The following is a 26,985-nucleotide window of genomic DNA, read 5'->3' as shown; positions in this document are numbered from 1 at the left end:
GTGACTAAGTGGATGATATAAAGTCATTTTCAATTAATGTTGTTTCATAAAAAGTATCAAGTCATTTTATCAAATGTTTTCAAAGTAAAAAATATATTTCTTGCTCTTCTAATTAAACCCATGAATTCCTATTTATACACGGGAAAGGGACTGAAAAGAGTTGAATTAACTGTGTAACTGTTTTTAATGAATGATTCCTTATCAAGTTCTCACCTCCCAGTATTTGAAGAAGCACTGGTTTAAGGGGTGTGACCTATTTGCACAGGGTCCACAGCTTAATTGCTCTCAGTTTTCTACCAGTTCTTCATAAGCAAAAACTCTTTTTAAACACAAACCAAAGTAATTATTACAAATAGTTTCTCAAATGGTAGAAAAACAAAATGTGACTGAACTCTGGTTCCCAGATTTTGAGGTTTGGTTGTTTTCCCCCTGATCTTAGAACTACTGACTTAAGTATATCAAACCCTTATAATCACACAGATTTCACAGCTATCTTCTTTTCTCAACTATTTACCAACTATCTTCACTTAATGTGAACATACTTTGATTTTGCTACCTTTCAAAAACCAAGCCTGACTTTTTTTTATATGAGATTCAAGTTTGGGGTGTGGACAGATGGAATAAATACACTTTTAAGAGAAACCTTTTTGTAGAAAAATTTCTGGTCCATTAGAGCAAAAGTTCAATTCACTCTGTGCTTGGCTGCCATTTTTATTCATTCATTCATTCAAACTGTAGTGTCACAGCAAGTGTCAGGAGGAAAAACAGTTCTCTTAAGTCTACGAACAAAGCTAGTGGACGTGACAGAATTCCAGTTGAGCTATTTCAAATCCTAAAAGATGATGCTGTGAAAGTGCTGCACTCAGTACACCAGCAAGTTTGGAAAATGCAGCAGTGGCCACAGGACTGGAAGAGGTCAGTTATCATTTCAATCCCAAAGAAAGGTAATGCCAAAGGATGTTCAAACTACTGCACATTTGCACTCATCTCACATGCTAGCAAAGTAATGCTCAAAATCCTCCAAGCCAGGCTTCAATGGTACATGAACCATGAGCTTCCAGATATTCAAGCTGGATTTTAAAAAGGCAGAGGAACCAGAGATCAAAGTGTCAACATCCATTGGATCATCAAAAACACAAGAAAGTTCCAGAAAAACATCTACTTCTGCTTTACTGACTACACCAAAGCCTTTGACTGGGTGGATCACAGCAAACTGCGGGAAAGTCTTCAAGAGATGGGAATACCAGTCCACCTGATCTGCCTCCTGAGAAATCTGTATGCAGGTCAAGAAGCAACAGTTAGAACTGGACACAGAACAACAGACTGGTTCCAAATTTGGAAAGAAGTATGTCAAGGTTGTATATTGTCACCCTGCTTATTTAACTTATATGCAGAGTACATGATGTGACATGCTGGGCTGAATGAAGCACAAGCTGAAATCAAGACTGCTGGTAGAAATATCAATAACTTCAGATATGCAAATGATACCACCCTTATGGCAGAAAGTGAAGAGGAACTAAAAAGCCTCTTGATGAAAGTGCAAGTGGAGAGTGAAAAAGTTGGCTTAAAGCTCAACATTCAGAAAACTAAGATCATGGCATCTGGTCCCATCACTTCATGGCAAATAGATGGGGAAACAGTGGAAACAGTGTCAGACTTTATTTTTCTGGGCTCCAAAATCACTGCAGATGGTGACTGCAGCCATGAAATTAAAAGACGCTTACTCGTTGGAAGGAAAGTTATGACCAACCTAGATAGCGTATTGAAAAGCAGAGACATTACTTTGCCAACAAAGGTCCATCTAGTCAAGGCTATGGTTTTTCCTGTGGTCATGTATGGATGTGAGAGTTGGACTGTGAAGAAAGCTGAGCGCTGAAGAATTGATGCTTTTGAACTGTGGTGTTGGAGAAGACTCTTGAGAGTCCCTTGGACTGCAAGGATATCCAACCAGTCCATCCTAAAGGAAATCAGTCCTGAATATTCATTGGAAGGACTGATGCTGAAGCTGAAATTCCAGTACTTTGGCCATCTGATGCGAAGAATTGACTCCTTAGAAAAGACCCTGAGGCTGGGAAAGAGTGAAGGCGGGAGGAGAAGAGGACGACAGAGGATGAGATGGTTGGATGGCATCACCAACTCAATGGACATGAGTTTGCGCAAGCTCCAGGAGATGGTGATGAACAGGGAAGCCCGGTGTGCTGTGGTTCATGGGGTTGCAAAGAGTCAGACAGGACTGAGTGACTGAATTGACTGCTGCAAGCAACAGAGAAGGAACAGCCAGGCAGGGAGGCCTTTGTAAGGCTAGCTGCCAGAAGCTAGATAAAGACTCTAATAGTGCCAGAACTCCTGTACCTGAAGCCACTGGCATCCCTGCACACTTGGCGCTGCCAGGGTCCCTGAGATCCAAGCAGCCATGCTAACTCCATGCTTGATCCTCACTAGGACAGAGCTGCCAGAGGGTAGAAAAAACCTTAATAGTGCCATATCTCCTATGCCCATGGTCACCAGCTCCCCTGAGTACCTGGTGCTCCCAGGGCCCCTGTGATCCAAGCAGCTGCAATCCTCCACACCTGGTCCTCACTGGGGCAGACCCAAGTCCTCTAGGGCAACCTCAGGAGCAAACTCCTGTGGATGACCCACACGCAGAAGTGGAGATAAAAACACAACTGAACTCCAGGGGCAGTGTGGTAAAGGAAGAGAATCAAAAACTTTTCCACCAGCTGGACAAGATGCAGATTAAATCCACATGATGAACTAGGCAGACTCTGTGTCTATGGAATATACAAAAGGACAATGAAAGTTTCCACAAAAGAAAATGCCTTCTCGCTCTGGCAGCTGTGGACACTGGAGGCAAGAACATGCAGCAAATAGGGCCAGATTAGAGTCTGAGTTGTCCTGACAGCAGGTCCAGAGACCAGCCCAGTACTGGATGGCCTTCTAGGGAGGCAGAGGTGGATTATGACTCACAGAGAGGGAAAGGATGCTGACAGCTGAGGTCCAAGAAAAACATTTATTATTATTCTGATATTTTGACTTGTTCTGTTTTTCTTCTTTTTTCTCTGTCACTGTTGATTTTATTACTATTATTATTAACTCTATCTAACCTTTTGAGAACTTTTAAAAAACTCACACTTTTTATTTCCTTTATATACCTCTTTAATCTACTTCTACATTAGCTTTCTGTAGTTCTATGGGGTTTTTTCTTTTAAAAATTTTTTTTCTTACTGTTCTTTTCCTGCCGTAGTTATTCTTTAATATATACAAACCTTTTTAATATACTTCTATATAACTTTGTTTTTCTGTTTTTTTCCTTTTCTTTCTTTATTTAACCATGTTTGTTACTTTGTTTTGTTTGGTTTCCTTTATTCCCCAGTTGGCACTCTGCTTTGGTATTGTATTCCAGTTTGAGTTTTAGTTAGTTTTGTTTTTAATTGGTCAATATCATTTTTGGTTTCCTTCACTCACCAGGTCACTCTTGTACTCTTTTTTCTTTGTACTGTTTTGGTTTTTCTTGTGTGTGTGTATGTTCCTTTGATTTTGGTATTACTTGTCTGATCTTGTATTTACCATTTGTCTGGAGTTTGTTTTTTGATTATAGTTTATTTTTTTATTTTTGTATGATTGCTTTAATCCCCTTAATGCCATAACAAACAGGTTGTGGAATCTCGGTTCCCTGGTCAGAGATCAGGCCTGAGCCATTGGAATGGGAGCACTGAGTCCAGGACACTAGACTTTCAGAGAACTTCTGATCCTCAGTCAGTTCAGTTCAGTCACTCAGTTGTGTCTGACTCTTTGCGACCTCATGAACCGCAGCACGCCAGGCCTCCCTGTCCATCACCAACTCCTGGAGTTCACTGAGACTCACGTCCATCGAGTCAGTGATGCCATCCAGCCATCTCATCCTCTGTCATCCCCTTCTCCTCCTGCCCCCAATCCCTCCCAGCATCAGAATCTTTTCCAGTGAGACAACTCTTCATATGAGGTGGCCAAATTATTGGAGTTTCAGCTTTAGCATCAGTCCTTCCAATGAATATTTGGGACTGATTTCCTTTAGGATGGACTGGTTGGATTTCCTTGCAGTCCAAGGGACTCTCAAGAGTCTTCTCCAACACCACAGTTCAAAAGCATCAATTCTTCAGCGCTCAGCTTTCTTCACAGTCCAACTCTCACATCCATACATGACCACTGGAAAAACCATAGCCTTGACTAGATGGACCTTTGTTGGCAAAGTAATGTCTCTGCTTTTGAATATGCTATCTAGGTTGGTCATAACTTTCCTTCCAACGAGTAAGCGTCTTTTAATTTCATGGCTGCAGTCACCATCTGCAGTGATTTTGGAGCCCAGAAAAATAAAGTCTGACACTGTTTCCACTGTTTCCCCATCTATTTGCCATGAAGTGATGGGACCAGATGCCATGATCTTAGTTTTCTGAATGTTGAGCTTTAAGCCAACTTTTTCACTCTCCTCTTTCACTTTCATCAAGAGGTTCTTTAGTTCTTCGCTTTCTGCCATAAGGGTGGTGTCATCTGCACATCTGTGGTTATTGATATTTCTCCTGGTGATCTTGATTCCAGCTTGTGCTTCTTCCAGTCCAGCGTTTCTCATGATGTACTCTGCATATGTTAAATAAGCAGGGTGCCAATATACAGCCTTGACATACTCCTTTTCCTATTTGGAACCGGTCTGTTGTTCCATGTCCAGTTCTAACTGTTGCTTCCTGACCTGCATATAGGTTTCTCAAGAGGCAGGTCAGGTGGTCTGGTATTCCCTTCTCTTTTAGAATTTTCCACAGTTTATTGTGATCCACACAGTCAAAGGCTTTGGCATAGTCAATAAAGCAGAAATAGATGTTTTTCTAGGCTGTATTAATTAGTGAGAACTCCCACTAAGGCCTCCACCTGTATCCAAGACCAGGCATCACCCAACTACTGGCAATACCCAGTGCAGGATGCCTCAACCAAACAACAAGCAAGATAAAAACACAAACCCAAGTATCAGCAGATAGGCTTCCCACAGCCACCTCAAAACACAGTACTGCATACAGTACTGCCCACCAGAGGGGGAAAAAACTTGCCTCCTCCTACCAGAATGCAGGCACAAGTCCCTCCCAACGTGAAACTGACACAAATCATTGGAACACCCTCCCCCACCAAGGGCAAAAATCAAAAGGAAGAAGTTATATGACCCTAAAGCCTGGGAAAAGGAGACCTCAAACACAGTAAGTTAGAAAAAAATGAAAAGACAGAGAAATTTTGTGCAAATGAAGGAACAAGGTAAAAACTCACAAAACCCAATAAATGAAGAGAAAACAGGTAAATTACCTGAAAAAGAATTCAGAGTAATGTTAGTAAAGATGATTCAAAACCTCAAAAATAGAATGGAGAAAATGCAAGAATCAATTCACACATTTAACAAGGACCTAGAAGAAATAAAGAATAAACAAACAGAGACAAACAATACGATTACTGAAATTAAAAACACTCAGGAAGGAATCAATAGCAAAGTAACTGAGACAGAAGAATGGATACATGAGCTAGAAAATAAGAATGGTGAAAAAATTCTTCTCTCTGCTGAAGAGAAGAATAAAGGAAAAAGAATGAAAAGAAATCAGGATAGTCTCAGAGAACTCTTGGAAATTAAACACACCAACATTCAAATTATAGGGGTCCCAGAAGAAGAACAGAAAAAGCAAGCGTATGAGAAAATTTTTGAAGAGATTATAGTTGAAAACTTCCCTAACCTGGGAAAAGAAATAGTCAATCAAGTCCAAGAAGCACACAGATTCCAATACAGGATAAAGCCAAAGAGAAACATGCCAAGACACATACTAATCAAATGAACAAAGATTAAACACAAAGAAAGAATACTAAAAGCAGCAAGGGAAAAGCAACAAGTAACACAGAGGAGAAACCACATATGATTAACATCTGATCTTTCAGCAGAAACCCTGCAGGCCAGAAGGGAATGGCAGGCCATATTTAAAGTCCTGAAAGGGAAAAATCTACAACCAAGATTACTCTACCCAGAAAGAATCTCATTCAAAATTGATGGAGGAATCAAAAGCTTTACAGACAAGCAAAAGTTAAGAGAATTTATCACCAGCAAACCAGCTTTACAACAAGTGTTGAAGGGATTTCTATAGGCAGGAAACACAAAGAAGGAAAAGACCTACAAAAAACAAACCCAAAACAATTAAGAAAATGCCAATAGGAACACATATATCAATAATTCCTTTAAATGTAAATTGATTAAATGTTCCAACCAAAAGACACAGACTGGCTGAATGGATAAAAAAACAAGACCCATATATATGCTGTCTATAAGAGAACTCACTTCAAACCCAGAGACACATATGGAATGAAGGTGAGAGGATGGAAAAAGATATTCCATGCAAATGGAAATCAAAAGTAAGCCAAAGTAGCAATTCTTATATCAGACAAAATAGACCTTAAGATAAAGAATATTAGATGAGATAAGGAAGGACACTACATAATGATCAAGGGATCAATCCAAGAAGAAAATATAACAATCTTAAATATTTATGCATCCAACATAAGAGCACCTCAATACATAAGGCCAACACTAACAGACATAAAAGGGAAATTGACAGTAACACGGTAACAGTAGGGGACGTTAACATCCCAGTAACACCAACGGACAGATCATCAAAACAGAAAATTAATAAGTAAACAGAAGCCTTAAATGACACATTAGACCAAATGAACCTAATCGATACCTTCAGGACTTTCCATCCAAATGCGGAAGAATACACTTTCTTCTCTAGTGTACCTGGAACATTCTCCAAGATAGACCACATCTGTCATTGTGTCACAAATCAAGCCTCAGTAAATATAAGAAAACTGAAATCATATCAAGCATCTTTTCTGACCACAATGCCATGAGACTAGATATCAACTACAAGAAAAAAACTGTAGAAAAAAAAAAAAAAAACACAAACACATAGAGATTAAACAATACATTTCTAAATAACTAACAGGTTACTGAAGAAATAAAAACGGAAATGAAAAAATTCCTAGAAACAAATGACAATGAAAACACAATGACTCAAAACTTATCGGATGTAGCAAAAGCAGTTCTAGGAGGGAAGTTTATAGCAATACAATCTTACCTCAAGAAACAAGAAAAACATTGAACAGACAATCTAACTTTACACCTAAAACAAATGGAAAAAAAAAACAAAACCCCCGAAAGTTAGTAGAAGGAAAGAAATTGTAAAGATCAGAGCAGAAATAAATGAAAAAGAAATGAAGGAAACAATAATAAAGATTAATAAAACTAAAAGTTGGTTCTTTGAGAAGATAAAATTGACAAACTATTAGCCAGACTCATCAAGAAAAAAGGGAGAGGAATCAAATCAACAAAATTATAAATGAAAAAGGAGAGGTTACAACAAACAACATAGAAATATAAAGGATCATATGAGATTATTACGAGCAACTGCATATGCCAACAAAATGGACAACCTGGAAGAAATGGACAGATTCTTAGAAAAGTTCAACCTTCTAAGACTGAACCAGGAAGAAGCAGAAAATATGAACAAGCCAATGAGAAGCACTGAAACTGATCAAAAATCTCCCAAAACACAAACACCCAGGACCAGATGGCTTCACAGGTGAAATCTGTCAAATGTTTAGAGACGAGCTAATGCCTATCCTTCTCAAACTCTTCCAAAAAACTGCAGAGGAAGGAACACTTTTAAACTCAATTCTACGAGGCCACCATTACCCTGATACCAAAATCAGATAAGGACATCACACAAAAAGAAAACTACAGGCCAATATCACTGATGAACATAGATGCAAAAATACTCAACAAAATTCTAGCTAACAGAATCCAAAAACACATTAAAAATATCATATACCATGATCAAATTGGGTTTATCCTGGAGATGCAGGATTCCTCTATATATGCAAATCAATCAATGTGATACATCATATTAACAAATTGAAAGATAAAAACCATACAATAATCTCAGATGCAGAAAAAGCTTTGACAAAATTCAGCACCCCATTTATGATTAAAAAATTCTTTAAAATGGACATAGAAGGAACCTACTTCAACATAATAAATGCCATATATGATAAACCCACAGCAAACACTATTCTCAATGGTAAAAAACTAAAAGCATTTCCTCTAAGATCAGGAATAAGACAAAGGTGCCCACTCTTACCACTATTATTCAACATAGTTTTGGAAGTCCTAGCCATGGCAATTGGAAAAGAAAAAGAAATAAAATGAATTCAGATTTGAAAAGAAGAAGTAAAACTCTCACTGTTTGCAGATAACATATGATACTATACATAGAAAACCCTACAGATACTATCAGAAAATTACTAGAGCTGATCAGTGAATTTAGTAAAGTCGCAGGATACAAAATCAATACACAGAAATCACTTGCGTTCCTATACACTAAGAATATATAGGAATGTATAGCAATGAAAAATAAGAAAGAGAAATTAAGGAATTAATCCCATTTGTTACTGCAACATAAAGAATAAAATACCTAGGAATAAATCTACCTAAGCCACCCTGGTGGTTCAGATGGTAAGGAATCCACCTAAAATACAAGAGTCCCAGGTTCAATCCCTGGGTCAGGAAGATCCCCTACAGAAGGGAATGGTTGCCCACTCCAGTATTCTTGCCTGGAGAATCCCATGAACAGAGGAGCCTGGCAGGCCACAGTCCATGGAGTCACAAAGAGTCAGAGAGGACTGAGCAACTAACAATCACGAGGAGACAAAAGAGCTGTATACCGAAACCTATAAGACACTGATGAAAAAAAAAATCAAAGATGACATAAACAGATGGAGAGATATTCCATGTTCCTAGGTTGGAAGAGTCAATATAGTATAGTCACTGTGAAAATGACTATACTACCAAAAGCAATCTACACGTTCAATGCAATCCCTATCAAATTATCAATGGCATTTTCCATAGAACTAGAACAAAAAATTTCACAATTTGTATGGGAACACAAAAGACCCTGAATAGCCAAAGCAATAATGAGCAAGAAGAATGGAGCTGGAAGAATCAACCATCCTGACTTCAGACTACACTACAAAGCTACAGTCATCAAGACGATATGGAACTGGCACAAGAACAGAAATACAGACCAATGGAACAAGATAGAAAGTCAAGAGATAAACCCATACACCTATGGGCACCTTATCTTTGACAAAGGAGGCAAGAATATACAATGGAGAAAAGATGGTCTCTTCAATAAGCGGTGCTGGGAAAACTGGACAGTTACATGTAAAAGAATGAAATTAGAACACTTCCTAACACCATACACAGAGATAAACTCAAAATGGATTAAAGACCTAAATGTAAGACCAGAAGCTATAAAATTCTTAGAGAAAAACACAGGCAGAACATCATATGACATAAATCACAGCAAGGTCCTCTATGACTCACCTCCCAGAATAATGGAAATAAAGCCCAAAATCAACAAATGGAACCTAATTAAACTTTAAAGCTTTTGCACAGGAAATGAATCTATAAACAATGTGACAAGACAACCCTCAGAATGGGAGAAAATAATAACAAATGAAACCACTGACAAATGATTAATCTCCAAAATATACCAGCAGCTCATGCAACTCAATATCAGACAAAACAAATAACCCATCAAAAAGTGAGCAGAAGACCTAAACAGACACTTCTCCAAAGATATACAAATGGCTAATAAACACATGAAAAGATGCACTCAACATTGCTCATTATTAGAGAAATGCAAATAAAAACTACAATGAGATATCACCTCTTGCTGGTCAGAATGACCATCATCAAAAAATCTACAAACAATACATGCTGGAGAAGGTGTGGAGAAAAGGGAACCTCTTATACTGTTTGTGGGAATGTAAATTGACACAGCCACTAAAGAGGACAGTATGGAGATTCCTTTAAAAAAAAAAAAACTAGGAATAAAACTAACATATGACCCAACAATCCTAGTACTGGGCATATACCCTGAGAAAACCACAGCTGAAAAAGACACATGTACCCCAATGTTCACTGTAGCACAATTTACAATAGCTAGGACAAGGAAGCAACTTAGATGTACATCAACCAGATGAATAGATAAAGAAGCTGTGGTATACAATAGAATATTCAGTTCAGTCCAGTTCAGTAGCTCAGTCGTGTCCAACTCTATGTGACCCCATGAACTGCAGCACACCAGGCCTCCCTGTCCATCACTAACTCCCAGAGTCCACCCAAACCCATGTCCATCGAGTCGGTGATGCCATCCAACCATCTCATCCTCTGTCGTCCCTTCTCCTCCTGCCCTCAATCTTTCCCAGCATCAGGGTCTTTTCAAATGAGTCAGTTCTTCGCATCAGGTAGCCAAAGTATTGGAGTTTCAGCTTCAACATCAGTCCTTGCAATGAACACCCAGGACTGATCTCCTTTAGGATGGACTGGTTGGATCTCCTTGCAGTCCAAGGGACTCTCAAGAGTCTTCTCCAACACCACAGTTCAAAAGCATCAATTCTTCTGTGCTCATCTTTCTTTATAGTCCAACTCTCACATCCATACATGACTACTGGAAAAACCATAACCTTGACTAGACTGACCTTTGTTGACAAAGTACTCAGCCATAAAAAGGAATGGATTTGAGTCAGTTCTAAGGAGGTGGATGAATCTAGAGTCTATTATATGATGAAATAAGTTAGAAAGAGAAAAACAAATATCACATATTAACACATATATATGAAATCCAGAAAATGGTACTGATGAATCTATTTGCAGGGCAGCAGTGGAGACGCAGACATAGAGAACAGACTTATGGACACAGAGAGAGAAGGAGAGGGTGAGACAAATGCAGAGAGTAGCATGGAAACACATACACCACCATATGTGAAATAGATAGCCAGTGGGAATTTGCTCTGTGACTTGGGGAGCTTAAACAAGTGCTCTGTGACAACTTAGAGGGGTGAGATGGGGTGGGAGGGAGGTTCAAGAGGGAGGGGACATATGTATACTTATGGCTGATTCATGTTGAGGTATGGTAGAAACCAACACAATATTGTAAAGCAATTATCCTTCAATTAAAAATGAATAAATATTTTAAAAAGAAGGAAAAAAACCATGAAATCACCTACTTTAATCATGTGCTTTCTTAAATGGCACTTTTTGCAGTTATATGTTATTTTCTAAAGGCATATCTTGTTTTTTTTATGAGAGTGTGGGGAAGACAATGTGTACAGCAAAATACCCAATGGATGCATTTTCTGGTCTTTAGCAATCCCTTGTCCTTTTCTGTTACAATGGAGAACGTTCATTTCAGTGCTCTCCACGTTTGAGTTCCCGAGAGCAGCAATTCCTCTTTGTGCCTTCCACAAAGACTCGCTATAGGCTCGGCACGGAAAAAACAATACAGATTCACGGAGGATGTTGACAACGGTGGACAGAGGCCAGTGGTGGCACTTCTGGAGTTTATAACCTATTCCCTACCCCCAAGTTATTATACTTCATCTCTTTCAGACAGGTGGTCTTCAGATGAGCATCTATCCAATTCTACAGGGACTTTCAGGGGAAGATTTCCACACAGTTCCCATCATAGGACAAGGAAGAATGATCAGTGCTCACTGTTGGCTGTGCATGCACGCAAAGTTGCTTTAGTCATGTCTGACTGTTTGTGACCCCATGGACTGCAGCCTGTCAGGCTCCTCTGTCCATGGGATTCTCCAGGCAAGAATACTGGAGTGGGTTGCCATGCCCTTCTCCAGGGGATCTTCCCCACCCAGGGATCGATCCCACATCTCTTACATCTCCTGCATTGGCAGGCGGGTTCTTTACCACTAGCACCACCTGGGAAGCTATTTCTCTCTTATTTCCAAGCTGGCCACCATGTCTCAAATTAAAGGGGACTCCCTTTTTTTCATCCATCAATGGGACCAGAGAATGGTCAACCATTAACCCCAACATAATTCTTCAACTCTGTTTATCCTTCTCTCTTTGCCACAAGGACTGACACTACTCCACACTCCCAAATCATCCCTTGAGTTCCAGTTTCCTGACCTTCTTCATTCACTGCTTTCTGTCATCGCCTCTTAGAGTACCCCTTCCTCTTTCTAGTCATTCAGTTTCATGACAAGATCATCAACCCATGTTAGGTCTTCATTTCACACAGAATTTTTAGACTAATGTCAGGCTTGGGCTTCACACAAACATACTGCTCTTTGGCCCTATTAAACCACTTTAGTACTGTGATGTCTCCCTGACCCAGCTGTATGTCTTTTGGTTTCTCATGAATTTTCTCAAGACCCCTTGTCCTCTCTTACCTGGACCACTTTTCTCCTCTCCTGCCTAATGACCTAAGACTGAAGGCTCTAGTCAGAAAAACCTGGAATTGTTTGAGCTCTTGGGCAATGAATGCAAAAATTACACCAGAATGTTAGCAATCCTATAACACTTGACTGTAAGCACTGTAAGAATTAATTATGCTCTGCTCACCTCTATGCTGCAAATTGACAACATGACATGCATTGCTTAGGCAGATTACACCCATGCATGGGCACAGAGTTACCATCTTTGTAACATTTCGGCCTCATCTGAGTCAAAAATAGCAGTATCTGTATTCACATCACTTGAAAAAATAGAATTCTAAATTCTGAGCAAGTTTACTTTCTCTGCTACTAACAACACCTGAATGCAGAGAGGATACTGGGGGTTGAAGCAAAAGAAACAAAATCTAAAATTGAGACATATAAGACATAAACTGTATCCAGCTCTCCCAATGCAGTAACTAGACAGTGCTAGGCACTGTCCCAAGAGGACATATTTGAACAATTCTAGGATCTAAAGTCTTGACACTTTATATCTTATCAATTTTTCTTAACAGTCTAGAAAAGGTACCCAAGAAGTTTCAGAAAAGCTGCCTCTGGTGAAGAGAAAAAATGAGAAATCCAACGAAGAAATCAAAATAAAAAGAACAGACTGAGCAGATGCTACCAAAACAAATGGAGCAAAACATATTAAAATCACTGGCGGGTGAAAATGCTTAGTAAGTGAAAGAAGAAAAAGAAAATGAGGCAGTAAATCCATCTTTATCACTTCTAACATCCTCAGCTTAAATGAGCAAAACATAAATATAGCTTCTAAATGATAGAGACCCCCAAATATCTGTTTTCAATTTTCCAAATATTGCTTATTTTCTTCCTAAAAATTCAAGGATGAGTTTAATTGGGGTGATACTCCTGAGTCACAGGCCATTTGTGAAATGACTTAACCATGGTCCTTTGATGAAGAACTGGCTTTTAAGTCAATACTGGAAAACTCTTAATTTGTAAATTGTTCATTTTGTAGCCCAAGTTTAGAGAGAGAGACATCACTATTAGAGGTGTAAGTAGGGGTTATTATAATTATGCTTCCATGGTTTCTAGAGCATTTATGGTTATGTATTTATTTAGTATCTGGCCTCTGACATGAAGAGCCTGAGTTGAGAATAAGACTGTCATCTCATACTTTTTTTTCTTCATCTCACACCTTTTAAATGGTCTTGAATGCCACAGAAAACTACAAAACAGCTTGTTGACTAACTGAATGATCTCTGTGATCTAAATTTTTTATATGTAAGCAAAGACAGACCACCATGCAAAGTAAGCTGAATGGGTTGTTTTAAAGTTGCAAGAATACTGGAGTGGCTAGCCATTCCCTTTTCCAGGGGATCTTCCACACCCAGGGATTGAACCTGGGTCTTCTCCATTGCAGGCAGATTCTTTACCATCTGAGCCACCAGAGAAGCCTCCAGAGTGAAAATGTTAGTTGCTCAGTCGTGTCCAACTCTTTGTGACCCCATGGACGGTAGCCCACCAGGCTTCTCTATTCATGGGATTTCCCAGACAAGAATACTGGAGTGGGTAGCCATTTCCTTCTCCAGGGGATTTTCCCAACCCAGGGATCAAACCCAGGTCTCCTGCATTGCAGGAGGATTCTTTACTATCTGAGCCACCAGGGAAGCCCTTTCAGAGAGCATTACACTTAATACATCTCACTGAAATCTAGTTGCTTAGAACATCATTTAACAACTAGTGAGAATCTCTGAGAGAAAAAGACAAGCTAGGTATTGAAGCATGATCATTTTAACGGCCACACAGAAAATTTTAAAACCTTGAACTTCAGGAACCAAAAGTATCTGCAAACTCTAGGACTATAAATATTATGAAATAATTGTTAATACATGAATACAACAGGGCATGATGAAATACTTACAGATACCTCAGCCCACCCCACTGAAGAATGTCCACTGAAGCAAATGAACATGTTGGCAAATGATGTGCGAAAGGAAGGACTTTCATCTCTTGTCCCCAAGGAATTCCAGAGCAGAACGTGAAGACAGAAAACTCAATCATAAAACTGCTTTCCCCAAAATGTAAGATGAAACAAGTACTATCATTTAGAATTAAAATAGTATGGGGGGGGGGAGGAGGAGTGGGATGAATTGTGATTGACATGTATATACTACTATGCATAAAACAGACAACTAACGAGAACCTACTGTATAGCACAGGGAACTCGACTTAATGCTCTGTGGTGACATAAATGGTAAGGAAATCCAAAAAAAGAGAGGAGATATATATATATATGTATGTATATATGTATGTATATATGTATATGTATATACACACATACAGCTGATTCACTTTGCTTTACAGCAGAAACTAACACAACATTGTAAAGAAACTATACTCCAATAAAAATTTTTAGATAGAATTAAAATAGCACAAAAGAGAAATTCATCTTTTCTCAAAATAATGGCTTTGAATCCACTCTTCATAAACCTGTCACCCTTAAACCTCTGAAGCTCAGCAACCACCAAAACTCTCTGCTCATCTGTTCTGCAGAAGCCACAGGAACAGGGGGAACTAATTCTTCCTTGAAGCAATTTTACAATCTCTTGGGATCATGTACCTGATCTGCTAGTTCATAGGGATTCTCAGAAGACTTTTTTCTCAACTCATTATTCTAAGATGAGAAGAATAATATCCTTTCCTTTTAGTGATAGGCAACACGAACACACATTAAACACCAATCCCAACCACAATGAGACACTACTTCATACCCAATAGGATGGCTATTATTAAAAAAGAAAAACAAACAGAAAATCACAAGTGTTGGCAAGCAAATGGAGAGACTGAAACTCTTGTGCATTGCTGGTTGGAATGTAAAATGCTGCAGTCACTGTGGAAAATGGTACAGAGGTTCCCTCTAATGTTAAAAAGAGAATTACTAGATGATTCAGTGATTCTACTCCTGGGGATATATCCCCAAAACACTGACAGTAGGGATCAGTATGGCAGTCTTCATTGTAGCATTATTCACAGTAGTAAAAAGAGGGAAACAACCTGTTTATCAGTGGAAGGGTGTGTGTGTGTGTGCACGCGTGCTAAGTTGCTTCAGTCATGTCCGACTCTGTGTGACCCTATGGACTGTGGCCTGCCAGGCTCCTCTGTCCATGGGATTCTCCAGGCAAGAACACTGGAGTGGCTTGCCATTTCCTTCTCCAGGGGATCTTCCCGACCCAGGGATCGAACACAGGTCTCCTGCATTGCAGGCAGGTTCTTTACCCTCTGAGCCACTAGGGAAGCAACAGAAGGATAGTTAAACCAACTGTGATTTACCGATACAATGGAGTATTATTCGGCCTTAAAGAGGAAGGAAATTCAGGCACATGGATGAACCTTGAAGACATTATGCTAAATGAAATAAACCACAAATGGACAAATATTTTATAACTCCATTCACATGAGTAGTCAAAGAAAAAGAAAGAAAGTAGAAAGGTAACTGCTAAGTGGAGGGGGAACTGGGAGTTAGCATTTAATAAGCACAAAGTTTTCAGTTTGGGAAGACGTAAAAGTTTTGGAGATAGATGGTGATGATGGTTGTATAGCAATGTGAATGTATTTAACACTGCTGAACTGTACATTCAAAAAGGAATAAAGTGGTGTCATGTTATATATATTTTACCACAATGAAAAGATTTTATACTTTTAGAAGGGTACACAGAAAGCTCTTATGGGGGATTTCCACTGGGAAGTAAAGTAAACTGTGGGATTGAGACAGTCTTGGTTTTGTTCTGTTGGAATTTTTTAAAATCATATACTTACTTGGGTTATTTTCATTTAAAACAAAAACAACCAGAATTAAGTCACACTATAATCTGGAAGTTCCTCTTTTAAAAATTTAGTCAAAGGAAATAATCACAGAAGGTACAATGATGCATATACAAAATGTTATTTTTAATAGCAAAAATCTGGAAGCAACCTAAATGGTTATCACACAGGAATGGTTCAATAGATGGTGGGGCATCTTGACAATGAATGATCACACAGCTCTCTGACAGAAAAGGAGAACTCATATTGAGTTTTAAAAACTGGTGACATTGAATATGACCTCATTATTGTATGAAGAGTGACGTGTGCTACATGCACATTCAGGATCAGATAAAAGTCTAGAAGATGCATATAAAATGTTGACTATGGTTATTCCTGGATTATAGAATTAAGGACAATTTCTATTTGTTTCTTCATATTCTTTAACTTTGAGTTGTTATTATTATAATAATTATTGCAAAGAGCTTCTATAAGCAGAGGAATAACAGAGCTATTTCCATTTTGAGAAACAAGTAAGCAAAGGATTTGGGGGGCACTCAGCAGTGCAAAGAGTAGTGTACAGGTCACTAACCTTTAAGGGGCCCATCTCCAGGCCCTCATCTGATGGAGCCAGAGAGGCCATCACCAAGACTTTTCCAACTTATGCTTCATCAAGCTTTTACTCATTTCCCAAATGAAGAGTCACCATCTGAATTTTGCATATAAATACCTAATTCTGATTTTTACTTTTCACAACTCAGATCAGTGACATCCAGTGATAAGAATAATCAGCAAATTTAAGATATCTTTCAATAGGAAAATTCTTTCAAGCCAGTGCAGATGAATACATTTTTTATTCTAGCCAACTGCTGCCTGCACTCATGTCCTTCTAGGCAAGCAACAGACCATTCAAAAAACTTTTCAAGAAGTCCTCCTACTCTTAAAATAGTGTGTTAAAATGGTGTTTTCTTTTTTATGCTATTTTCCTTTTTATGTAATTGTGAAAATATTATGTTAGAGCTGACAGAAAAAGACATAGAGGGATATATTTTATAGATATCATCAACTTGTCCCTTAAAAATTTTTTTTGCAACAAGAAACAGGAATATGGAAGACATATGACACATTGGAAGCCTTACTTGTCCTGTGGCTTATTTAGGGAATTTTATTTTGCGTTTGGAAAATGACAGACTTCTGCTTTTAGGTAGACAAATATGAACAACTCACAAAGAGAAACCAGACTACGTACTACTTGTAAACTCTTAGAAAATCAAATAATTTAGTGTCTCTATTTTACCCTGTATATGAGCAAACAAATAGAAATGTCCAGTACTACAAAATCAGCCAAAGATCTTTACCTCAATAAAAAGCAATTCAACAGCACCCAGAAGTCACTACTCACAGCTTCTTCATTCACCAGGAAAACGCCAATGTCCATGCCACCCACCCCAGAGTGAAACGCCCCATGGCTGGCTCACTCTGTGTGGACGTGGTCTTCTCTCCTAAGCTAACCTGAAGAGCAAGCTCATTTGTTTACCACACAAACATCTGTAATTGCTAAACATCTCGGTGACATGGTGTAACAGTTACTGCTTGTGCAGACTGCCCATCCAAATTACTCTCTGCAGTATGAGCACAGGAAAACCCCAGACACAGAGAAATTAGAAACATCTGTAAAAATTAATGGCCAAATTGACCAAAGTGGTGGGGGGTGGTTAAAACAGCAAATAGTTCCAGTGTCACATCTGATTGTAGAAAATAATCCTCCACATTATAGGTTGTTCCTTAACCCATTCACAGCAACCTCCCTCCCACCTCCACAGGGGATCCTAGCTAGCAAACACTTCATTTTAACCTACTAATGCAAACTCATCACAAAGCTTGTTAGAGAATAGTATAGGTAAGATACAAGTTAAGGGAACTTATTCCATCTCTAAAAGAAAATAGAAAAAAAGGGAAAAAAAAAAAAAAAAGAAATACCTCTTCTCCCATCATGTAGGCAGCCTCCTCTTTTCAGTTTGAAAAGGTCCCAGAACTGCCCTGCAGCCCTCCCACTTCCTTCCAACAGCCAAAGGCACGGAGCCTGAAGGACCCAGCCTAACCCTGAGTCATACTTGGGACCAAATGAGCAACGGGGAGAACAAAGCTCCCATTTGTTTGTGGTTCAGGAAGCCAGGGCCGATTCATGGCTTGGGTGGCTTCGCGAAAAGTCCTCCTCCCTCGCCTACGTTGCCGCAGGAATCTAGGCTGCCTCCTCAGACCCGCAGGTGTGACCAATGGGACAAGCAACACACTCAAGGAGCGTTTATTTGGCAGGACTTGGCAACCACTTCTGGTTAAAAACGTCAGAGAGAAAATAAAAAACCCACTATCTTTCAATAGATGACATGATTTGGGAGTGAGAGATGTCTAAGATATGGTTTGTATATGAAATGCCCATCATGAGAGTGCCTGTATTTTAAAGAAATAAAATAGTTGTAAAACACAAAAATTACTCATTAAAAAAAGACAAAATCTGAAGGAGCAGCAGCCATGCCTTTATAGAAACACTTCCCTTAGGAAAAATACAGCAAGACTTCTGCCAGCCATGTCACCAGGAGTATCCTAACAGATAGGAATAAAGTGTTTAAATAGAAATCTTGTTTTTCGCCTAAATGAGATACCATTTTAATTATCATTGTGATGACTTCAGAGCCTAGTGCTTAAGAGTTCACAACTCTATAGCCGGAGCATCTAAGATCAAATATGCAGCTGAGCCACTTCCTAATTGTGTGATCTTGAGCAACTTATTTAGACTGTGTTCACCTCAGTTTCCTTATCTATAAAATGGGTATAATAGCACAATGATACAGGGTTATCTGGCAGATTAAATAGGTAATATATGTAAACTGCTTAGAAAAGTGCCTGGCACACAGGAAGTACCCTATGAGCGACTATTACAAATTCAAGCTCACTTCAATAGTATCCTCATCTTACTACAGTTTTCATGTATGGAGATTCTGATAACCGGTTTCAGTTATTAACTATGGTTAATTTTTAAATTGAGCTCATTCAAAAACCATTTATTCAGTATTTATTAACTACCTACAGTAGTAAAGGCTTTGAATAAGATGCTGTCCCAGTCCTCAAGAAACTTGCAATCTGCTTGAGTAAATAAGGCATAGATCTGCTTATGTATCAGGCAAGAAAACACATGTGAGAAATGTCACTTGCCTGAAAATGGCAAGTATGATGCATGTGCCACAGAATTAGCATTTTGAATTTAGAGGACAGATAAGAAATCCCCTTATCAAAACCTAATTAGGATGGGAGGGACAAGACAAATCATCTCTGCAGAAGAATTCCAAATAATTAATGTAGATACTCCACCCTGAAGCAGATGAGCTCAACTTCCCACTCGTGAAAAGCAAGGCATGTACAGTGACTTCTTCCCAAAGAGTTGATGGGGAAAAGGAGAAAAAACAGACCAGCTCTACAGTGGAGAGAACTGCTAAACATTCCCTCAGCTGGGAGACCAAGGTCAACATCACCAGTGAAAAGTCATGTGGGCTGATGGGATGAGAATGGCACTCCACCTATGTGGATCTCCCCCCAAATCCATCATTTCAGTCAAATCACGAGAAAAACATCAGACAAATGCCAACTTGAGTTCATCCTACAAAATTCTGTAAAACTGCCAAGGTTACCAAAAACAAGGCAAGTCTGAGAAACTGTCACAGCCAAGGGGAGCCTAGGGAGACCAGGGCAAGCAAATGTAACGTGGTCTCCTGGACAAGATCCAGGACAAGAAAAAGGACTTTAGGTAAAAACTCAGGAAATCTTTAAAGAGGATGGACTTTAATTAATGGCAACATTAGTTCACTAATTATGATAAACTTACTATATTCATGTAAGATGCTAGTAACAGAGGAAACTGGCAGTGAGATATATGGAAACTCTTATTATCTTCACTATTTTTCTATAAATCTAAAACTATTCTAAAATTAAAATTTTCTTAAAAAATTAATTAGGAAGATAAGCCTGCTGAATGTACATGTATATATACACAAATGTATATATGTGATTTATAGACACAATGATGATGTTCTGACTATATACATCTGCATATATATGTGTGTATATATATATATATACATATATATATGTATATAAATGTATTTAATGCCGTCTCAGCTTAACTTTCTTATCTCTTCATCCTAAGCCTAGCTATTGATACAGATAGTCGAACGCGGACTCCTGGCATTTTGCTTTCCATAACACACAAAAGAGTTTTCTTTGAAAGGAAACTTGGCTCTTCTGTCAGTTCTGCTGCCAACCCAGTCTACAGCGGCCCAACTCAAAGAGTGTGCATGAGGTGGGCCCATCTGCCCCTTTCCAAGAGCTACTAGAAGTTCCTGGTGCCTGGCCAATTAGTCATCAACCACGGAACCCTGAGACTGGCAACTCTCCCAGCTACTTCCTCTCCCATTTCAGTCCACACTGCCCAGCACCTCCCCAGTTTTCTCTCCAAAGTGGCAATGTGACCAACACACTGCCTGTCAGAACCCCTCCACCAGTGTGCCAGCCCACCCAGAGATGCAGCCTGTGAGTAGGCTGGCAGACCTGAGGAAATAGGGTCAGGCCTTCCTGCAACTCAGGCTTCCCTTGTGGCTCAGCTGGTAAAGAATCTGCCTGCAATCCAGGAGACATGGGTTCGATCCCTGGGTTGGAAAGATCCCCTGGAGGAGGGAACGGCTACACACTCCAGTATTCTGGTCTGGAGAATTTCATGGGCTGTATAGTCCATGGGGCCGCAAAGAGTCGGACACAACTGAGCGACTTTCACTTTCACTTTTCCTGCAACTTCCCGCCCCCAAGACCCCTGCTGTCCAGCCAGACCCAGCCCTTGGCCATCACCACGCTCTCCCCTGGTCCCTGTACACACTGCTGGGACCATCAATCTCCAGGTATCTTTTAACACTTGGCTCAATTGTCACTTTCCTTGAAAAATCTCCCCTACACACTATTCCCTCCTCGCAGACTCCAGGCAAGTTAGCAGCTCCTTCCTCTCTAATGTCTTTAATGCTTTGGACATAGCTCTGCCAGTCCTTTTCCCCTGAATCAGAATGACTTTAAATATGTACTCACTTCTCTCTCATGTAGGGACAATCCAAAGCGCTAAATGAGAGGCCTGTATGTGACAGCTGATCTAAGGCGTGATGTGGGGGAGGAAGTATGAACTCCATTCCAGTTAACTACACCAGAGCTGCCCACCCCCTCCCCCTCGCCCCTGCAACAAACAACCTGCCAGGTGAAAAGTCTGCACACATTATGCTAACACAGCATCCAGACATGCTGCCTAGCCAATTCCTTTCCAAATGGATTGCCATTCCTTAGCTCATTTATCTAGAAATTTCAGAGCTGCCGCTGCTGATCCATAAAATACATTCAATAAAGCTTCAGCGAATGAAGGAATGAGCCACTTAATGAGCAAATGGAAGAGTAAATCCACAACCAGGCTACAGCAGACCCCAAACAGAATGGGTCTTCCTTTATTCTCATGGTTGGATTAGGACAAAACATATTCATGTATCCAGTCACAAATATTTATTGAAGGCCACCTATAGTTTACCAATGATTTTCAAGGAACTGTAGATACAATGGTGACTAACAAAGACAGGGTCCAAAATAATGGACTTGCTTTCATTTTTTAGACTTATTTTTAGAGCACTTTGAGGTTCACAGAACAGTGAAAGGAAGGTGCAGAGATTTCCAGATACCCTGTACCTCCTCACATGCTCAGCCTCCCTCGCTATCAACATTTCACACAAGAGTGATACATTTGTTACAACCAATGAACCTCTTTATCACCCAGGGTCTCTAGTTTACCTTAGGGTTCACTCTTAACTTTTCAATTCTATGAGTTTGGGCAAATGTTTTGTATTGCCCAAAAAGTTCGTTCTGTAAGATGGTTCAGAAAAACCTGAATGAACTTTCTGGCCAACCCCATATAATGACGTGTCTATCATTATGGAATCATACAGAATTATTGTTTAGTCACTAAGTCGTGTCAGACTCTTTTGCAACCCTATGTACTATAGCCCACCAGGCTCCTCTGTCCATAGGATTTCCCAGGCAAGAGTACTGGAGTGGGCTGTCACTTCCTTCTTCAGGGATCTTCCCAGATCAGGGATCGAACCTGTGTCTTCTGCATTTGCAGGTGGATTCTCTACCACTGAGCCACCTGGGAAGACGTGCTGTACAGAGTATTTTCAGTGCCCACATGTCCTCTGCACAGCATTTACTTTCCAATGGCCGATACTGAAGACTTGGTGACGTCAAACAGCTACCACAGATGCAGCAAAATTTATTTCTACTTCTCTAAGTGTTAAAATTTCCATAATGAAAAGTTAAGGACATGATCCTGGAGACTGCACTGCTATTTATAGGCATTCCTATTCTAACAACCAGAAGGGTAACAATAACTACTAACGTTAATTCAGTGATTATTCTATGCCAGGCACTTGGACCCATTTTTGTGTGTGTTACTTAATCCTCCTAACAACCACATGAGCCAGGTTTTCTTGCTATTCTATTCTACAGATGAGGAATCTAAATTTGTAGATATAATAATAATTTGTCCCAGGAAGAGGCAGAATTAGGATGTGAACATTGGGAATTCTGACCTTCATGCTTAATAACCACTACATTCCTAAAAACACAATTTTAAGGTCTCCTGGGAATGTGATTCTTGGTGACCATATGGCTGCTATTAAACATTTCATGGAAAATACACTATCTGAATGTTTTAGAAAGTATACATGAAACACACATAAAATACTAAACAGCACCTACTATGTCCAAGAGTAACCCTGTATACTGCTTCTGGTTCCCTTTTCTTACCACCAATCTTCTTACCTTTCCTAGATTAGGAAAGATAACACATAAAGCAAAGTCTGAAAATCCCAGACACTTCATTCAGCTTAGGCAACCAGTGGGCATCTCAATTCCATCTGCTTTTTAAAAATCACAGGTCTTTCATCTGCTTAAGAGATGTCACAAAATCTTATCTTTCAACCACTGTGCAAGACATTCAACACTATAGGTCTCAGATAATCATGACAAGGTTTGACCCAGTTGTGTTTCATTAATCAAAGTTTGTATCATTAGCTCCTGGGATTCCCCACAGCTACAGTCTTCAAAGGATTAGAGACATAACTCTCTCATTTTTAAGCAACTAAGATAATCACTTTAGATGTTTACATGTTTTAATCTTACATCAGTATACAGCTTGATGAATTTTTACTAGTAGGGATAAAAAGACTACCTGAGATATATATGATGATATTAAAATTTCTCTTCCTGCAATTTAGCTGATTAAAAAAACTGATTGCTAGCTCATTTATATGTGACTTTAATTCTAATTTTCTGTTACAAGTAAAAGCTACAATGTTGATATTATCAAGGCATTAATTTGGATGCCTGTGATTCTATAAATGAGATTCAAGATGATGAGAGTTAAAAAAGAGACTGATACAAACACAATATCTAATTTGTGGAACACAGAAGAAAAAAAAGAAAGAAAACAATCATTTCAAGAGAGAGAGAGAGAGATCATAATGGAAATCAACTAAGACGGGAAGACCATGGAGCTTCTTATAGGGAATCCAATAGGGCAAACAGCCAACCTAGAAAAATATTTTTTCCAATCTGGCCATTTGAAGATCCCAGACCAAAAAGACTACTTTTCCCATTAATTTAGGGGGCCAATACTAGCTGTACCTAGGGCACTTAAGCATGGAATAAGCTGGTACCAAAAAGCCAGAATTATTCTATAGAAAAATATATCAGGGACTTCCCTGGCAGTCCAGTGGTTAAGACTTTGCCTTCCAATGCAGGGGGTGCAGGTTTGATTCCTGGATGGGGAGCTAAGATCTCATACGCCTGTCTTGGTCAGAAAACAAAAACATAAAACAGAAGCAGTACTGTAACAAATTCAATAAAGACTTTGAAAATGGCTCACATCAAAAAAAACAAAACAAAACATATCAGGTTAGGTAGGTCTTGGGACTCACCTGTGCATCTGGAATTGACTTACCCAGGTGTAATACCTGACACATCTTTCTGAGTTTATTTGGCCAGGAGTGATCACCTGAGTGACTTGTGAAAAGAGAAGGCGTTCAGAAAAAGAGTGAGACGAGAGCAGGGTCACAGGGAAACAGCCTGATGAGGAAGTTCTCTCTCTGGTCCACAGGTGGGAGATAAGGTATAAGCCATGTTCATGAGAATAAGGTCCTGTCTAGGTTGCCTTCTTACAGTCTCTCAACCCGATCTCTAGGTGGATGACTCTAAAACCCACACCCACAGCTCTCTCCCCATTACTTATTTACCCAACTGCTTGATGGATGCCTCCCTTGATGGTCCCACAAGGACCTCAAAATGCAGCTAGTCTAAGACTGACCCCATAACCTTCCTTCCCCAATATCTCTAATCAGGGAATGATATTGCCATCCATCCAGCTGCTGGAGTCAGTTGCCCAAGGCATTCTCTTCAAGTCTTTCCTCTCCTTTATCCCCCACATACTATCAAACTTCTTGATTCAATCTCCAAAATATTTCCCCCAAATACTTATAATAATAGTTCAAAGCTGTTAGAAAATTTGTTTGTCTTATCTTGATGTTTCCTTCCATGTAAAGGGGAGACCAAACGGACATTCTCTCTGGACACTCTTGGCCTCTGGGCAGAACTGAACACTCTTGGAACTCTCTGTATCCCTATTCACTTTTCCTGGGATAGTGAAATGACTTCTCTGATATGTGAATTTAGAAAAAATAAACCGAGCATGCTTAGCTCAGCTCTTCTTTCTCCTCTTGGAAATTGACTGTCTCTGCTGTTCCCCAAGGAGCAGGCTCTTCTACATCACATGGGTCTGCCTGAGTCCAGCATCACTGAGACTGGGTGAGTGAGTCTGTCTAATTCTGGAGATCAATAGCTAGGTCCATTTGATTCTCCTAATCTATATCCTCCAAATTTTCCTTCATCAATAACAACATTGTAATATAACACAAATAGAGAAACAGACACAGATCATAAATATATAACCTGAGAAATTTTTACAAAGTAAAATAAGATCTATGTAAATAAACGTACCATGTTCATAGATTGGAAAGGTGTCAATTCTCTCCCCCTCCCCCCAAAGTATCTGTAGAGTTCAAGTAATCCCATTCAAAATCCAGAAGGCTTTTTGGGGAGTAGGGATTAACAAGCTGATTTTATATGAAAATTTATATGAAACGGAACAGCCCAGGAAATCTTTTGGAAGAGAAATAGAGTTTGTGTAGTTACAGTACCAGAAATCAAGGTTGACTACAAAGCTACAGTAATTAAAGTAGTACAGAATGACCATAAGGACAAACAGACCAACAGAACAGAGTATGGAAGTGAACCCACACATACACAGGCACTTAAATTATGACAAAGGTGACCTTTTTGACAAACAGGTGATCTTCAGAAAGGATGATCTTTCTGATAAACAGTGCTGAGTCAACTGAACATCCATACTGAAAAAATAAGCAAAAATAATATTCTGATTTTCCATCCACTGACTCACCTTATTCATTAACTGGTTTAGAACCTACGAGGAGGGAAATTTACTGGTAGAGTCAATATAAGTTTCTGTTAACCTCTCTCCTGAATTCCAGTTACCTGTCATCTGTAATCCACTCCTCCCACTGCAACTTGGAATACTTTCCCTAAACCGCATATCTGATCATGTCCTTCTCTGCTGAGAATTGCTCCCCACTGCCCTCAAATTCAAATCCAAACTCCTTAACAAGTCTCAACAGGCCCTTCCTAATCTGGGCCCGGCTTTCTTCTTCGTTCTCATCTTTTCCCACTTCCTGCTGGAAGCTCGACACACATTCTGTGCTGTTTTCTTTTCCCTTCAAGGCAAGTATACATGTTGCTCTTTCCACTTTGACAACTCTGTTCTCCTCTGCCTGATGAATGTGTACTGCACCCATGGTTCTCAGCCTAAACATCACTTCCTCTAGGAAGTAGGTACACACAGACACACACGAATACACACTCTCCAGCCTCCCTAACCATTTACCACTTTCTGCCATGCCCAAGCCTTCCTGCAGCACAGCACTATGTTCTCATCCTGGTCATGGCATTCCCCACACTGTATTATTCTTCTTGTTTACTTTTCTGCAGTTCTCTGATGGGCAGTGACCTGTTCTTATTTACCACTGTATCCCCAGTGCTGAGCGTATAGTGAATACTCAATAAACACTACCTGAAATGAGTTACATTTACAGTTTCCAAGTATCTTCAGCTATATAGCATTTTTTTTGAAGTCCTATGATTCCCTGGTGGTGCAATGGTAAAGAATTCGCCTGCCAATGCAGGAGATGTGGATTCAATCCCTGATCCAGGGAGATCCCCTGGAGTAAGCTATGGCAATCCATTCTAGTTTTCCTGCTTGGAAAATCCCATGGACAGAGGAGCTAGTGAGCTACAGTCCATGGGGGTCACAAAGAGTTGGACAGCATGTAGCAGCTGAACACACACACACACACACACGAAGTAGGATAGGTATAAAGAGTATTCCCATTTTACAGATGGTCCAACTGAGGTAAAGTCAGTTTGTAAAGGTCAATCAGCTAGGACAACGGTACCACACCTTTCTAATCTTATGATATTCAACTGAATTCACCTTTAGCCACATCATATTTTCCACTGTTTTTGATATAACACATATTTAGCTCTGGCCTGAGTTTAAATGGTACATTTTCCCCCAAGTTTTTTTTTAACCTTTATCAGAGGAAATTTCCAACATGTACAAAAACAGAGCACAGCATACTGCACCCCCGTGTATGCACCACCTAG

The 26,985-nt window shown here is 39.6% G+C and overlaps 1 protein-coding gene across 14 annotated transcripts in view; it reads right to left on the bottom strand.

Moving 5' to 3' along the window:
• SH3KBP1 (SH3 domain containing kinase binding protein 1) overlaps positions 1-26,985 on the bottom strand; it is a 331,727-nt gene that overhangs the window by 112,103 nt on the left and 192,639 nt on the right. Inside the window, exon 1 of one of the 14 annotated variants that reach the window (XM_070785430.1) lies at positions 18,097-20,110. The exons of the other annotated variants lie outside the window; for them this stretch is intronic. Within the exon in view, the coding sequence (XP_070641531.1) occupies positions 18,097-18,111 (15 nt within the window). The 5' untranslated portion in view covers positions 18,112-20,110. Of the gene's footprint in view, positions 1-18,096; positions 20,111-26,985 lie in introns of those variants that run through there. 14 annotated transcript variants of the gene reach the window in all.

Source organism: Bos indicus, chromosome X (assembly GCF_029378745.1).
Source record: "Bos indicus isolate NIAB-ARS_2022 breed Sahiwal x Tharparkar chromosome X, NIAB-ARS_B.indTharparkar_mat_pri_1.0, whole genome shotgun sequence".
NCBI lineage: Eukaryota > Metazoa > Chordata > Mammalia > Artiodactyla > Bovidae > Bos > Bos indicus.
Note: the sequence above shows the minus strand (reverse complement) of the source record. Positions and strands in the feature narration are given on the sequence as shown.